The sequence below is a fragment of the Cheilinus undulatus genome, linkage group 18 (genome assembly GCF_018320785.1).
Source record: "Cheilinus undulatus linkage group 18, ASM1832078v1, whole genome shotgun sequence".
In the NCBI taxonomy this organism is placed as follows: Eukaryota; Metazoa; Chordata; class Actinopteri; order Labriformes; family Labridae; genus Cheilinus; species Cheilinus undulatus.
Window position 1 is genome coordinate 9330210 of NC_054882.1, and position 18018 is coordinate 9348227.

An 18018-nucleotide genomic window follows, 5' to 3' on the forward strand; every position below is an offset into this window, starting at 1 on the left:
CCACAGAATATGCGACTTCAGTTACATGGGGATAAATGGCATCTGTCTCCTCCACTGCAGGGAACATTTCAGACAGCCTGGCGTTAGAAAAGTGAACCCTGTTTAGGACTTGCGATTGTATTAGCGCGACTCGTCCACAAAGAGAGCTCCTGTGGGTCCTTCTAACAGCCCTTTGCCAAGTCTGCCCTGTAAAGGTTGTGCCTAGTTCTTTCTCCCAGACCTCTCCTGTTTACATTGAGGCATAGTTTTTGAAAAATGGAAACAACACAATGTCATACCTGAAAATCGATGAGTTACTGGTCATTCAAATTCTCTCAAACTCCAATTTACTATATAGTATGAAAGAGATTATTGCTGTAAACATGACCAGTTCAGTCAGTAGGAAACCAAATAACTTATGTCCATCAACGGTAATACAGCTTAACACCACTACATGTGCTGATCTGTGATAATAGTCATTTGTATTAGAAACACATTGTACATTTTGCAAGGTTATCAAAGTTTCATTGAACATTTTCAAGTATGAATTTGCCCTGATTACAAATCACCTGTAAAGTAAAAAAAACATTAAACTTTTCAGTGAGGTAAATAAGCAGGTTGCAAAATAACATTCTTCATGTCTGTTTTAATATCAACATAGGTTTGTGGGACAGTTTTTAAAGACTCCAGACACTATTTTGTAAGGGAAATTGCTCTGGTATGGTCAGTAAAGAAGCAACATGTCTAAGAGGAATCTGTTCAAACTGTTCCTGTGAGGAAAAGTTTAAATCTTGTTAATATGATGCTTGTAAATATGTTTGATATGCTTTTTTTAGTGGTCCTGCTCTTTATTTATGCCTGGCTGGTCTTTGTCTGCAGGTGCAGGTCCAAACCCATCTTTTGGAGACGGTCACATCACAGGAGTGGGGAGGGAGTCCAGAGCTCAGACGCTGCAGAGAGGTGAGTGACCAGCAGAGGGCGCCACACACCTGTATGTTAGATTACAGCGGCCTGTGACGCGCCTTGTTTCTCCTCTAGAGGGGCCAAAGTTTTAATCTTTCTTTCATGTTAGTTGTGTTTCCTAGTTTGGAGATTTGGTGACTTTCATTAGTAGCACTCAGAGAATATGAAGAGTATGTTTCAGAGGATATGGATTATCATTCATATACACATAGTGATGGTTTTAAATTTGACAATTTCACTTTTTTAAATCACAATGTTTCCTTCATTACACCCAAAAAACATCTCTAATTTTACCTCATTTCTGACCTGCAGATCAGCTGCTTTTAGTACATTTCTGCACACATTCTGCTTTCTGTATACATTTTCTCACCTGAAAGCAGCTGTGTTGCATAATTTTGATTTTTGAACCTCTGCTGGCACAACAATCAAGAAATGAAAGGCTTTTAGAGATTCACCTTGAAGCTTTTATCATGTTTGTACAAGATGACCTACACTCTACTTAATGGACCTGCATCATTTAATGCCCACATACATTTTCAAACAACCATGCAGTGTTGATAGACATGGGATAATTAGTGACATTAAAAACCAGTGTTGATCATGATAAAGTAGTCGACTTTCAAATATAGCTCTATCCATCTGGGTTCAACATAATGTATGAAAACTACCTGCAGTGATTGTTGATGTCTCCTTCTTGTCTTTGGGGTGCAGCTCACAGAAGCTGCAAAATCTGTTCCTGTTCTCACACCAGTGCTGTCATTTGAGGTAATTGGCAGCCTGAAGAAGAACTAGAGGCTTTGTCAGCTTGAATTACTAGTCTACACGTTTACATGTTCTGCTTTAAAGCTACATACCAGTGCTACAAAAAGTAAAAGAAGCTTTTCAAAATCTAAGTACAGAGAATGTTAAAGATGCAGATACTATTACAGGGTTTCATCCGACTCAGATATTCAGCTGAGTCAGTTTATGGATGATCACATGCCAGCAGAGCGAGGCTGAGGCTGCAGTTGTTTGCATGCAACGCATCCTAGTAGATGTATTCACTGCTCCCTGAGCACGACAACTCAGCTGTCTCAGTCGATATAGTGCAAGGAACTTCTTGTACCAGTTGACTCAGATTCCTGTCAACAATGATTGGGCTTCCACAAAAAATACCATAACAAAGAAAAAAAGTACAGCTCTGTCAAGTATTTGTTAAATGATCATGGTCATCGCTTTGATAAACTTGCAAAAAAATCGCAAGTTCAGCCTTTAATTTTCTCCAGCTGAGGTTTTTGCAGCAGGATACTAGATGACACGCCAGTATGATAGTAAAGAATAAATCAAAAATGAAACTATTAAATCAAGAGGGACTCATCTGATCTTGTCCAAGAGAGTTGTTTGTGTTTGATTTTTTTCTGATATTTCTCTGATAACCAGCACCATCCATAACAGCCCTGCAGCTAAATCTGTCAGGCTTAATATCGACCTCTTCATCATCCTTCCGGGGCCCCTGAAGTGACCTGAAGAGCCTCTTGTGCATCCCCAGACCACAGGCTGACGCAGGCGTTTTAGCTCAATAACTCTTGTTTAGAAACATGTCAACAACTTGCAGAAAGAGACAAAAAGAAGCGCTCAGCCCAGAGTCGGTGGGTTGCCGGGCAGAGAGCCAGAGCTTGGATTCGAAGCCGAGCAGCTGGTTACCGACCGTCTGCTCCGCTGATGATGTTTCAGCGACAGAGCCGCAGAGTCACAGAGCTGTCAGACTGCAGCAGACGCTGAGTAATGGGAGTGTGTGTGAGTTAGTGTGTGGATAGGGGATTAGTTTAGTCACAGTGTGTGTGAGAGGAGATAGGAGGATGAGGATTGGGGAATTCTTCTGTTATTTTCTGCCTGTTTGCATGAGGAAAGTTATGTATTTTTCTGTCTGGATAGAGAGAGGCTTTATTTTTGCTGTGCTGTTCAATGGGATCTTACATCCATCACACATGAATTCAAATAGTAGACAAGGGTACCAGGCTTTTATTCTAGGCAGGCTTCTTTTAGATATAGGGATTTTTATCTAACACCCTCTGTTTTACATCTATACTTAGGGCCACTTCTGTTTTTTTAATGCATGCTACTGCATCATGCTTAGGGCTGTGCATCTTCACGGGTATCATGATTGCATTTGACTTTATTATTTTTACAATTTTGATTATGATTTTCTAGTCGAGTATTTGAATGGATTCTAATACATCCTCAACTTTCCATTACTTCACAAAGCTGCTTTTTCACCAGTGAAGACAGGCAGTTATATAAATATGAACTCCCATTTTTTATTATTAAGAAAGGTCCTTGAAAATCAATTACACTTTTATTGTCATGTTGACAATATTTACATTGTTAACCCAAAAAGATAGCTGTATGAGCCACAAATGGAAAGTCTACAAGCACTGACAGTAAACAATAAGGAGAATAACATCTCATTCAACCAAAGCAAAATCATAGTTGAGTTTAACAGAAGTCATTTAAATACATTTTGTAAACCAACTTCACACTGCAACTATAAAACAATTTTATGCTGTACAGTGCAAAGTTGACTTTCAGAATGTGACTAGTGGTAGCAGTGTTTGCAATGCCAGCTCTTGATCCTCTGTGCAGGTTAACATCCATATACCTGAGCTGAAGACAGCCATGAATAATATAAGCTATGTGTGAGTATAACCTGACAGCCTCAGGACAACTTTGTTCCTGTTTTTTTTTTTTTTTTTTTACATCAAATTAGTGCTAAACCACACTGTTCCTAAGAATTGCCATTGTGCTTATTGTTAGCAGTTGTTTATATCAGATCAGCAACACTGTGGTAGCAAGGCAGTAATCATCAAGACTAACTACAGCGGCCACTGGTGGCGGGAGGCTTTCATACCCAGTTGACTCAGTGTTTGGCTTGGATTGTGGGCCTGTAATGAAAAAAAAGCTTAGAAGTTTAACCTACTTGTGATACTTGTGCCGACTAAAAAGGGACCCGACTTCGATCGTTAATATGGCTATTCACGAGCACCCCAAGGAGAAACCTGACCAAGATGGTGGCCATACAAAAACTGATCCAGTAAAAACAAAAAGTTAACTTTAAGTCTGAAGAATACCTGAAGTGTCCAGCTATTCCACCTTTAGGAGTTTGTACCAAGTCTGGCTATGTGGGTGTATTTGTTGGTGTGGCAGTGGAAAAAACTTTTATTTTGTGTTTGTGTGAGGTCTTTTGGGAGATTTATGGCTTTTTCGTCCATGTGAGGGTGCAGGCATCTCAGAGAGAAGAACGACTCTTCTTCTTCTTACAGTACTTCTTCTGTATTTTTGTCCCAAAGAAAATTTCCCTAGTGGCCGTCTGCTCCTCCTCTGTCTCACCACCGACTGATTCATATCTGGGCACACAAACCCCCGTTGCCTACTCCCACGTTTGTGTATTAGTGTTGGGCAATAGTGTATCACCAGTCCCCTATGTATTGGTCCACAGTGTACTGCAGTGTAGGCGGGATGACTGGAATTTAAATGTAGCTTTAAAAGCGGTTCCAGGGAAGATTTATGTGTGAAAACATACTGTCTAAGCAGTCTGAGTCACTACTGGAGCTGCAGTAAACCTGTCTGACTCCCATTAATTTTGGGTGTAGAGCTTGATGATGAATGAGTATATTGATACCAAAATATCATGCAAGATATCAAGTGTGATTCTAGCTGCTCTTATTTTAACATGAGCCAAAAGACTATTAATAGAAGAGTTTCTTGTTTAGGTAGACAGACAGTTACCTCAGCCTCTGCAGCCCTGCGGAAACTTTGGTCTCTTTCTGCTCCTTGTTCTCATGTGGTTGTTAATGTACTGTAGGACTTTGTCTTATAACTGCAGGGGAATCCCTGAGAATAACCACCTATTGTGGAGTTCCCCTCAGAACTACATACCTTCAAGGCCATAATAGGATGTTAGGCAGCTCAACAACAAACAACAATGCAGAAAACCACTCAGATAGCAACAACCAAAACCTACAGCCAAAAACTGCAACACCAAACAGCAAAAAGTAGCAACATCACAACCGCTGAATGACGAACAATTACGGCCAGCTATGAACAGCTGCCACCTACCACAAACAACCAAAACACAGTCAGCCCCCATTAGCAACACAACTCCCAAACACAGTCACTGCTAACCACAACCACCAACAAACCTTGCCAACACAGTAACATAGCCATAACCAGTCATCTGCATCACAATGACGACTAGTACACGCAAGCAACCAACCACTAGCTACCAAACAAAAACTGCTATCAACTCAACCACAAACAGTAACATAGTGACAGCCATAAACAACAGTGTAAATGAACTTTCGACAACTATAGCCCACCAACCAGCAGCCATCAACATCTCTTAATGTTAATGGCTGGCCAGCAAAAGTCAACAATAACAGAACCCCCACCTACCTCTGACAACACACTATTATGAGCCACACAATTACCAACATCCACCAGCAACAGTACAGCTACAACCACCAAGAGCCAGAATCAACACAACCACCACAGACCAATGACAACATTACTAGCAAGATCAACTACAAACAACAAAACCACACAATGCATATAATGATGTACAGCGACAGAACCAAGCACACTCAAGTGATAGTTATCAATGCTATCAACAAGACAACAAGTATCCATAAACAACCCATGACGGCTGACAAAAATCAACACAGGCCTCCAGTAGCCATCAAAGCCCAAAATACAACTAGAACCAACACAGCACGAACAGCCTTCATCAACCGGCCACCAGCAGTGACCAACAACAGAGCCAACCACAGTTCAACGATATCTATCAGCTCTATGAACGAAGAAAGCCACTACCAACAGCCACCAAAGGCCAATGGCAATACAACAAAAAAATGGCCAACAAAGGTCAGCAGTGTCTAACAACAACAAAGCTGACCATGGTAAAAATGTCCAACAACAAAACTACCAACCACTGTAAACAGCCACACCCACCACCAATAAAAAACTGCCAATGGCCACCACCAACACTAACAACACAACTGGCAATGGTCACAACCACCATCATCAACCTAACTGGCAATGGTCACAACCACCATCATCAACACAACTGGCAATGGTCACAACCACCATCAACAACACAGCTGCCAATGGTCACAACCATCATCATCAACACAACTGCCAATGGTCACAACCACCATCATCAACACAGCTGGCAATGGTCACAACCACCATCATCAACACAACTGGCAATGGTCACAACCACCATCAACAACATAGCTGCCAATGGTCACAACCACCATCACCAACTTACTGCCAATGGTCACAACCACCATCAACAACACAGCTGCCAATGGTCACAACCAGCATCATCAACTTACTGGCAATGGTCACAACCACCATCATCAACACAACTGGCAATGGTCACAACCACCATCAACAACACAGCTGCCAATGGTCACAACCAGCATCATCAAATTACTGGCAATGGTCACAACCACCATCATCATCACAACTGCCAGTGGTCACAACCACTATCATCAACACAACTGCCAATGGTCACAACCACCATCAACAACACAGCTGCCAATGGTCACAACCACCATCACCAACCTAACTGGCAATGGTCACAATCATCATAATCATCAACACAACTGGCAATGGTCCCAACCACCATCATCAACACAACTGGCAATGGTCACAACCACCATCAACAACACAGCTGCCAATGGTCACAACCACCATCATCAACACAACTGTCAATGGTCACAACCACCATCATCAACACAGCTGGCAATGGTCACAACCACCATCATCAACACAACTGGCAATGGTCACAACCACCATCAACAACATAGCTGCCAATGGTCACAACCACCATCACCAACTTACTGCCAATGGTCACAACCACCATCAACAACACAGCTGCCAATGGTCACAACCACCATCATCAACACAACTGGCAATGGTCACAACCACCATCATCATCACAACTGCCAGTAGTCACAACCACTATCATCAACACAACTGCCAATGGTCACAACCACCATCAACAACACAGCTGCCAATGGTCACAACCACCATCACCAACAAGCCTGCCAATGGTCACAATCATCATCATCATCAACACAACGGGCAATGGTCCCAACCACCATCAACAACACAACTGCCAATGGTCACAACCACCATCAACAACACAGCTGCCAATGGTCACAACCACCATCATCAACACAACTGGCAATGGTCACAACCACCATCAACAACATAGCTGCCAATGGTCACAACCACCATCAACAACATAGCTGCCAATGGTCACAACCACCATCACCAACTTACTGTCAATGGTCACAACCACCATCAACAACACAGCTGCCAATGGTCACAACCAGCATCATCAACACAACTGGCAATGGTCACAACCACCATCATCATCACAACTGCCAGTGGTCACAACCACTATCATCAACACAACTGCCAATGGTCACAACCACCATCAACAACACAGCTGCCAATGGTCACAACCACCATCACCAACAAGCCTGCCAATGGTCACAATCATCATCATCATCAACACAACGGGCAATGGTCCCAACCACCATCAACAACACAACTGCCAATGGTCACAACCACCATCAACAACACAGCTGCCAATGGTCACAACCACCATCAACAACACAGCTGCCAATGGTCACAACCAGCATCATCAACACAGCTGCCAATGGTCACAACCACCATCAACAACACAGCTGCCAATGGTCACAACCACCATCAACAACACAACTGCCAATGGTCTCTACAGCAGATATTACCATCATCAGTGAAACCACCTCTTCCAACAACACAGCCACCATCAAAATTGGCAACAAAACTACCAACATTCAGCAAGGGCCATCATTAACAACACTACCCACAACCACTGCCTCAGGGTCCTTCAGCTGTTCTTATTACTCAGAAAAAGTTTGTCCGGTCCAAAAATGCCTCTTAGGAGCAGCTTACTTAGAACATAGTTCTAAGGGCAGAAGAAGTTGAATGCAGAACAAATTTAAAAGCCACTTGAAGCAAATGTGTGATATTCGGTTATTAAAATAAAATCAGTAAGACTTAATAGGCTTATGTCAAGAAAGACCACATCTGTTTGCCAGTACAGGTGTATGTAAATGTTAGAATAATCGTTCCTTAGACAGGTGAATAAAATATTGTTGATGCAGAAATGCCACTGTGCTTCAGGGTGTCCCAGTTTTTGTTCATGTAAATGTTATGAGGCGTTATTTCTTTATCTATTTAAAGACTCATATTAGGGGATCAGTTGCTGTTTGGAAGTTTTAGGAAAAGTCAAGTAAAGGGCAGGAAACTTAAGGTTTTTATTTTTTCAGATCAGGGAAGAAGAGACCTAATTACTGCTGTAGCGTGGAGAGTCTGCCCTACTTACTTCTGTGACAAACACTTGGTGAGAATTAGGATAGCAATTAACTTTTTTATCTCCACAAGTACACAACATATTTATACTTTCTTAATCCTTGTGTATTATAGCCCTTGAGTTGAGATATGAAGTACTTCATGTTTAGTTGCAAATCAGACAGATCTGAGAGTTTAGTATGGCCCTTTGAGTTTCATATAGTAGCTGATGGATTTTTTTCACTATAATGTCTTCCAAAATTTAGCTGGATTGGATGAAAGTCCTAGAAGGATTTAATCCCAGAAGGACCATGTGAAAGGCCAAAACCACAATTTCTTCAGTCATTCCGATATAAGCCTGACTGTAATTTGGTGGGGTACAGAATAAGTTGTATGACTGAAAGGTCAAATTTTATTCAGCCTGAAATCATACAGCCTCTTCCCCTCATCTGGTTGTATGTAGTAGCTGTGTGGAGTCAATTCTCTATGGCTCTACTTGAGTAATTAGATACAGATCTAGACAGAAATCCTGGATCCAGACGTTGTTTACATGATTGTGTGTGTTGATTTATGTTTGTGCGTGTGTCATACTGATGCAGTGAAGAGCACTGGTTTCAGATCTCAAAGTGTGTTAAACTGAAAAACACGAGCTCAGATCCTCTCACATTCCCAGACACACGTTTGTTTGTATGACATGTTGATCTCATCTGAGGGCATGAACTCTGCACAAACATCCACTCAGAGCTGCAGCTCATTGACAGAAACAATGAACCTCTTTGTCTGGAGAGTCCACCTGCTGTTACACCTGAACTGGTTTGTGCAGAGACTGTTTGTGTGTTAAAGGTAGGGCACACATACTCGTTGTGTGTTACGACATAGTTAAACTGGTTTATGCGCACAGATTCAAGCACATGTATAATGAGATCCTCATGCTCGTCTCCAGGCGTGGATGTCCTGATGTGTTTGCATACGGTAATGTTTATGTGCTTATGTAATGATGTGCGTGAGCGTATTTATATCTGGATCAGACTAAACAACATTTTTGTCTCTCAGTGGCCCCTGAATCTGATTTTGTGATTTTGATGCTTTAACCTTTGTTCTGACTTTGCATTGAAACAGGTTGAAGAATATGTAAACCCTTGATAATACTTTGAACAACTATTTTGACAAATCTATATTAGTAATCTGATAGATGAGTAGAACTAAGACATTTTGAAATATTACCCTTCTTTTGACCAATTACTAATGTGGTTATATGCAAATTTAAATTTAGTCTAGCTGACTAGTTCAAAGTTAGGAAACACAGAGAAGAGTCAAAGTTGAGAACAATTTATGCAACCCAGATAAACACCAGATTACAGAGCCAGCAGGTAAATGGTGTTGGGTGTGCTTTAATGGTGCTAGCATACAAATAATTGAAAGGAGCAGGTACAGATTAACAATTTATGGTTATGTGTTGAAACAACTGAAACCAAAACACACATCAGCTGAAACTAAAATGTGTGTTTTTTTTTTGTTTGTTTTTTAAAACAAAAAAAATTTCAAGAAAAGTAGATAGGGGTTACACTTGCATTTCTTGCTAACAACTTGAATTATTTTTATTCTGTCGCATAAAAAGTAGAAAATAACTTCGCTGCTCACAGTGCACAGTCGTGTCCGTGTTTGAGTTTTAGCCATGGGATGGTGTCACATGACTGGAACTTCTTCTTCTCTTGGGCTACGTGCCTTATGACACGTGACTACACAGCCAGTAGTTTGTTTTTAAGGGGGGTGGTACATTAGCAGAGAGAGAATTGCAAGGGAAAAAATTAAATAATTGACACTGCAGGTTTACATCGGTTAGAGGTTCTAAATGTTGGTTTTGATTATTTTTCAATTAATTGCCCAGCTCTAGTCAGCAGTATCAGGGCTAAAAACAAGCTGTATTGAGTCTTGATCATATTAAAGCTTCTGACGGGTTAATGGAGACGCTGTACAAAGCTAATGCTTGCTCCATGTTGCTTTTATTACAGACATACTGCTTCAGGAAGAGAGACAAAGCTCATGTTGACCAATGTTCTACTGATACATCAGTGCATCCCCAGTCTGTTTTCAATGAATGGTCTCTTTGCAGCCCCACAGTCCTTGATTATAATGCAGTTTTATCACATATTTTACCTTGACAGGAAGTTGAAGCCTCTATTTTTGTATTTATCGACAATGTGATTTCAACAGTCTCTCCATGCATTGCAGAGTCGTTGATGAATTATTTCTACGAACTTACATACTCTGGCTCTTGTGTTTCTTTTTCAGCAAAACAGGCCATCAACACTCTTGGTCACCAGCTGCAGATGAACAAGCACTGTCTCGATACGGCCTTTAACTTCTACAAGATGGCGCTAATGAAACACCTGACCCGTGGACGCAAATCCTCCCATGTCATTGCCGCCTGTCTCTACATGGTCTGCCGTACAGAGGGAACACCACGTATCCTTATATTATGATTGTTTTAATGATTAAGAAAGCACATTCAGTGTGGGTTTGGGCTTCAGTGGTTTTTGTGTTTTCCCAGCTGATATCTGGAATTTAGCTTCAAGCTTTGTTTATTATCAAATCAGTGTATAATCCAAATAGAAAAGGGAAGAAAGACTGTTTTCAATCACTACATCAGCTTTTATTTTTGTAGATCATGTCTGTCTCAAATACCAAGCTGGTTGATCTCTGTTCAGGGTTATCTAATGTTATTAGAAAGTTAAAAAATCACCTTTGATCAAAGAAAAACTTTCACAAGTGGGCAGAGATGCAGAAGAGACGCTTGTTATTAAGCTGCATGTCTAACAGCTGAGCAGAAGTACCGCATTAGCTGTGACAAAGTTGCACATTAGATTTGTCACCCTTCATCTTAACCTGATTGAGTATGGCACATCAAAGTCTGCAGGTTACGTTTGATGTGAGCCAGCGGAGGCCGAGCTGCCCGTCGCTGTCTTTCTTAATGTTTCATAATCTGCTAACGGCAGCTTATTGAAGTGGAGAGTCATGTGTCATGGTCGGGATAATGGGACTTTTAGATTCATCCTTTTTCATAAGCAGGGCGGCTCTTTGGTGTTTGTGCCGTTTACTCCTGACTCACAGCGCCTCAGAGGATGAACGTGTTATGTAACAGCAGCACAGAACGCCCGGGATAGGTTTACCAAATGAAAGAGGGCCTAGGAGGGTGTAATACCTTCCTGCTGCATTGTTTACCAGGCTTTTGTGTGTATCAGTGTGCATGTGTGACTCAGTACAGGCCTGTCTGTTTGTGCATGTTGGGAGGAGTGAGGCCGGGGTAAAAATAGCTCTGCTCACTTCCTCTTCCACAGCTGGGTGAGTCTGTAATGCTGTCGCAGGGGAGGGAACGGACGAAGACCAAGGAGAGCAGAGAGAAAAGGAAGCATCCGTCTTAGACTGAGTATTATTTAAGGAGGTACAACCACACTGCAAAATGGACCTTCTTTGTTGCGTGTTGCATTCATGCTGCAGCATGCTTGTCCTTCCATCCCTCTTTTTAATTTCCTACTTCCCCCACTGCCTTTTGCTTTTATTTGAAATTTTCTCTTGTTCTCAGGAGGATAAATATCCCAAAAATTATGCAGAATCCTTGAACGTATCTATTGAAATCTGAGTGGTCATGATGCTATTATTTTAAACTTCTATAAAATACTATTAAACTCCAACAATACCTGATACTACAGTGACAGAAAGGGAGTCTTAGGAACCCAACAACTGGCAATTTCTTGTTTGTATTTTTACAAATTTGCAGCAATCTCCTGCACACTGTCCAAGTTGCATGAAAGCATTTGCCTGGTGGTGCAGGGGCCTTGCTGTGTGTTTCTGTGTTCTCTGTGTACATTCTTGGGTTCATTCTGGTTTATTCCCACAGAACATAAACATGCTTGTTAGGTTAAATGGTGACTCTAAATGCCTGTAGTTGTTAGTGTGCCTGTGGTGACCTGTCCAGGGAGTACCCGCTTCTTGTTCTCCTTGTGACCCTTCATAACTTTAAGCAGTTTGGGTAATGAATGGATGAATGGATCCAACATTAAATGTTTTTGCATGCAGGACTTTGCCTGCAATTTTTGACTGATTCATGCACCTGATTTATAAATTAGAGGTAGTTTTTCCTTAGTAGGGAGAAAGTATCAAAGCATCAATTATAAGTAAGTAGAATTTAGAAACAATCTCAAAGCCAACCCAGAAGCACAAAGATTAAGCCTGCAGGTCAGATGAGTATATGATGGGGGTCAAATAGAAGTTTAGAAATTAGAATAAGGAGAATACTCACAAAAAGGAGAATAGTCTGAAAGGACTGAATCAGCTGACATAATATTACTGGAGGTCAACTCATGTCAATTATTCACTGATGTCTTGGATAATCCAAACATTGCAATGAGTCCAATAAAAACTGTAGCCAAAATATATGAAAAAAGAACAGCTCACAACTCTTCCCTTCCTTTTTAGATGTCTGTTGGAGTCATCTTGCCTTTTTAAAGGATAAGAGAGTGAAAAATGACAACAGATGTTGGGAGAAGAGAGCTGGGGATGAAGTACTGCAGATGTCAGAGTTTGGACTCAAACCTGGGACAAATATAAGGACTGATAATAATAAGGACTGTAGCCCTTGTATATGTGGTGCACATTACAACTGGGCTTAACTGGTGCCCATGTTTTAATATTGTATTTTGATCAGGTTTCTTTCATCTCAAACAACAACAGAAACCTCTTTTGTACCCCAAACATCCACATATTGAACTGTTAATAATATTTTGGACAAAAATATGTTGGTTGAGGACCATACAGGCATATTTGTTTTCTAGGGTGACCTCAAAAAAGCAGGTTTTCTTCAACTTGAAGTACATGCAAAATTTTCTCTGTTGGCCAGTGTTTTAGTAGAAATGGTTGACTTGGGATCGAGCTTTAAGCATAGCTTTTGCTAGCCTTCGATTATCTTGGAAGCTATGATAGATGTACCAGGCTTGTTTTTGGATAAAAAATATTGCTAGCCAGAATGTAAGAAGAAATGAAGCCTTAAACAGGGACCTTGTTGAATCTCTGTTAATTTAATGAACACAAGCTTAGTAATGATTGTATGGTTTTTGTTATCCAGTTATCCATTAGTTTCTTTAGGGCAGCAGGGCATTGAGTCAATCCTCACTAACTCTGGGCGTTTATGGTTAGTTTAGTATCTAAAATGGTTGCATTTCTTTGACGTTTTCCAATGAGATTCATACCTACGTATGTGGGTACCAAATCTAAAATATCTTGATAATAATAGGATGATAGGACAGGATGATTATTGATATTTGTCATCTCTCTCACTCTCCACATGCACTTGTTGACAGTGCTGGTTGACTTCTGCAGCACTTTGGATACTGAGTTCTGTTTAAATCCATAGTATCCTTCCTGTTGCTCCAAACAAGGCGTACGTTTTTCACCCAGATGTGCTGAAGGATCTATTGTCCTTTATTTCCCTGATTAAGGAGGGGGGTGTCTTTAATCTCCAGACGGCATGTGCTTGGATTATCTTTTCCATTTCATCTGCACTGCTGCTAATTCCATTGTTAGACCTTTTCAGAGGAGCCACAAAGCTAATCCAGCCTGGAGACAGGTGCAGCAGTCACCACGGAGACCAACATGTCCGAGCGGGGTCGGCCACTGGGTGGGATGGAAATGTCCAGAGACAGAGGAGGCAGACGTTTGTGTGGGGTCACTGTGGGGGAGGCAGCAGATCCTTCAGTATATTAAGAAGAGTTGAGTGGTCAGAGGTGACGGTTTGCGTCTTGTTAGATTTATGGTCACAGCTGCCTGAGCTACACGTGTTTCACTTTTTAATTTATTGTCAACAAAACACAGGTGTACCCCCACAAAAGAAACAAACACCTTTAAGAGAATTATTTGTGTTTTATTAGAGAATACAACTTTAGACGTACTTGAATCAGTTGTAAGGATGACATACATCAGACTTATATCAAACACCAATGTTCTAAGGCGAATCACAAAACAACCTCTAGCAAAGACCATCACTGCCATGCATTTCTACCTGTTGCTCCTTCTTATTTTAGCTACTTTGAGCAGTTGTTTGTCAGGTTAACTGTCATGCTACAATGAAATAAAGGTTTTATTGGCAGCATTTGGACAAAATCACCTTTTTATTTTTTATTTGTGCAAAAATGGGAATAACAATGGAGGTATAAGACTTAGACAGAAACGTGCACAAAAATCAAAGCCTTGTTTTTGTCACAAATTTAGAATTTTCCTGAATGGGAAGAGAACTAACTGTTCTATACTGTTGCACAAAGGATATAATTTTCATTGATGGTGAATTTCAACCAGCTACTACATGCTCCAGAGGATGCAAATATTGTGAGGATAGAATCAGAAAAGACATGCACCAGGATCAGGATTCGATCATTAAACCAATGCATAACCAATGCACCAACCAATGCCATTGTTCCCGCTCATAAGTCACAACTTTTCTGATTTGTTTTGAAGACAAAATGTGAATCTATAATCATTCAGACAACAATATCATACAGTTATGAGTCATTTTTCAGGCAAAATTCCCCAAATTCCTTCTAAAAAGTGAGGATTTTCCGCTTCTTGTGTGTAATATGATGGGATTTTGAGACTTGTTTTTAGGGTTAGTCCGTGCTGCCTTCAAGTAAACAAGAAATTTTAAGAAAACCATTCATTGATTATTTGTGGGATTTATCATTTTGCGGTTTTCTATTTTTTTTAATATCCGTGATAGGGTGCATACATTGACACTGGTGTGTTAAAGCTTTAAAATGCCAGTTCAGGATTTTCCCAGATATATTTAAATCTTCCAATCAGGTACTTTTATATTAGTTGAAATGACCTCTTGCCAGTGCACATACTAGCATTTTATCAATTAAGAGTTGAATCTGTTCATTGAGGACTAGGTGCATGCTCTACCAGCTGAGCTAACCCAGCTTTGACTTTGATTGAGCTTTATTGTGCTTTTATTGAGATTGCAAGTTGTATGTGGTGTTCCTTTTCTCATGTAGGGTGTCCACATTAGAAGTATGCCATTAGGTTTTGATTATTTTGGGTTTGAATCTCTTGGTCTTAATTTTAAGAGAGAATTTGTTTTTATTGAGTTAGTTTTAGTCTCCCTAAAATGACTGTTACTCATTCAGTACCCATTTTTACAAGATTTCAGGCTGTTAAAGGTTATAAATTATTGTCATGTTTGTTATTTTAAGTGTATTAATTCAAGCTTACGTTTTACGTACTCTTACTTTCACTTGCTATAGCTGACAGAAATCCTTACATAATTTAAATCCTGATTTAAAGATGTATTAATTGTGAAAATGAAAACTGATAACAATACAGTAGATTAACAGTTAATCCGATGCTGATACAAATACTATAACTGATGTTTTTTTTAATGACTTCTTTTTGGTGTAACGCTCCCTCTGTTAACATTTTCTATCTCTTTGGACAGTAAGAATGGATCGGAGTTCGTCCAACAGTCTAAGAATGAAGAGGGAGACTCTTGCGCTTCAGTCGCTCCACAGGTGGAGGCCGGTGCGCTCAGTAACGTACAAACGATGCTTCAGTGAATACTTGTCACAAGCAAACCTGAAAAGGAACTGGAGTGCACAAGTCACTTTTATGCAATTTAATCAGGTGTGGTGGACGAATGTTTCATCGGAACAAACCTAAGAGTGTCCATTGACACATCCTTTTTTCTAACAGGCATCTTCTTCCACTCACTATAAAACTCTTTCTGCATCAACTATTAGCTGTACTATATTCCAGCATGAAAGTGGTTAAACACAACAGATTAACTCTGTCTGCTGTTTATATCATATTATTTGCTGATGGCTGATGTTTGTCAGGAGAGATGATATTAAACCGACTCATCTGTGCGTCCTTACTCTGATTCTTTTGGCTTAGTTCCCTTAACCTGCTTCTCTCAGACATGCTGCTGGATCTCAGTGATCTCGTGCAGGTAAGATTCCAAATTAGTCACTTTAATCACCTGTGGTTTTTTGTCTTTATTGGTTAATGTGCGGATGAATCTCTGTTTAAATCAAAAAGTGTTGAAACGTGAACTGTTTCTTGTAGTCTGGGGCTATGCATACAACAGACTGGATGTCTTCAAACACCTATTTTGGGCTTTTATGCCTTTATTTGGCTTTGACATTGGACAGAGTCGGGAATGGGGAGAAAGAGAGTGGGGAATTATGTGTGGGAAAGTAGGTTCAGGTCAGACTGAACCAAGGCTGCGTGCTTGGAGATGGATAAGCATTTTATTGATCCTGAAGGAAATTCAAGTTTCAGCCGTTCCATTTACACACACAGCAAAGGCAAGAAGCACAAAGGGATGGCAATGAAGAAAAAATACAACAGCAGAGGCAAGAATATTGACAAGGTAAATGGAAAGCTGCAAGTATGATTGATTGTGCTTTATTTACATTTCATTCACAAAAAAAGTGCACAGCAGTTGTGGGTTACTAAGACACCAGATAAACCGTTGCAAAAAATCAATTCATTACAAAGTTGCATGTTCCTTTCCCAGCTTAGGATTAGACAAAACATTCTGCCTTTTTTCCCAGGCTTTGTGGATAAAATCTGCCATTAAAGGTTATTTTTCAAAAGCAAAATTGATGATTTTCATAATCATCCAACCAAAAAAACAAGAGTATAAATATACAGATACAAGAGATATATAGGTAAAAAGTGAAGCAGGATAGCTTGATTTGATGACTGTAGCCTCTATATTTTGATTGTGACTTAACTACTTGGCCCCAAAAGTCTTGTTTTTGAAGCACCAATAATCCTAATTATCTCTAAATATTTATTTTAACAGGATTTAAAACAGAGAAACTGCAAACTGGCTAACCTTGGAAAGCAAAAGTCTTTTTTCTCACTATCTAAGCTTGAATAAAGGCCAAAAACAAGTTCAGACAGCTCTCTAATCTGTTCATCTTGCTGTCCTTAAAAACACTCCTGATTTTAGATAAATTGACAGTTCATGTTAATAGAAATCTTTGAAAATAGAGGTTTAACATCTCTAAGGAGAAATGGAGGTAGAATAACTTTCCTGGGCTTTAAGGACAACTTTTTAATACTCCCTTTAATTTAATGCCCACAAGGTAAGAGCAGCCACTTAAATACACCCTCCTACCACTCACCACAAGTCCCATAATGCATCTCTGCCTAACCACTCAGCCCCTCAGTCATCTTGCATTCAGACTTTGGCCCATGTAATTAAACCTGAGTCGCGTGTATAAATTTAGAAAGCCCTCCATTTGTCTGCATATTTAATGGCAGCCGCCTCACAGTGAGTCAGGGGTGTGGCGCTGCAGTACGAGGTGGTGGGACATTTCTCAGAGTCACAGCTGGTCAGGGGCTTTTATTTTTATGCACCCAGCTGTCCCGGAGGAGCCGGTTGACCCCCTCCCCCCATCGTCCACACCCCGGCATGAGGAGGCTGGGAGTGGATCTGGAGTGGATTTAGGGTGGGTGGAGTGGCAGGGGTTGTTAATGTTCAGCACTTAGGCTGCTGCCGCACCAATCACCTCTTATGACGATCCACACCCAGGCCACTTGCTCTGCTTGGCATTGTTTGGATGAATGGGGAGCTTGGCAGTCTGTGCTACAAAATCAGTCAAGTAGAAGCAGCATATTGGTCGAGGTGGATCA

The 18018-nt window shown here is 40.5% G+C and overlaps 1 protein-coding gene across 1 annotated transcript in view; it reads left to right on the plus strand.

Annotated features, from left to right (window-relative positions):
* The window catches only part of LOC121526144 (transcription factor IIIB 90 kDa subunit-like), a 178264-nt gene that overhangs the window by 6778 nt on the left and 153468 nt on the right, over positions 1-18018 (plus strand). The window contains exons 3-5 of the mRNA XM_041812554.1: positions 859-939; positions 10621-10794; positions 16290-16321. Of these exons, the coding sequence (XP_041668488.1) occupies positions 859-939; positions 10621-10794; positions 16290-16321 (287 nt within the window). The remainder of the gene's footprint in view (positions 1-858; positions 940-10620; positions 10795-16289; positions 16322-18018) is intronic.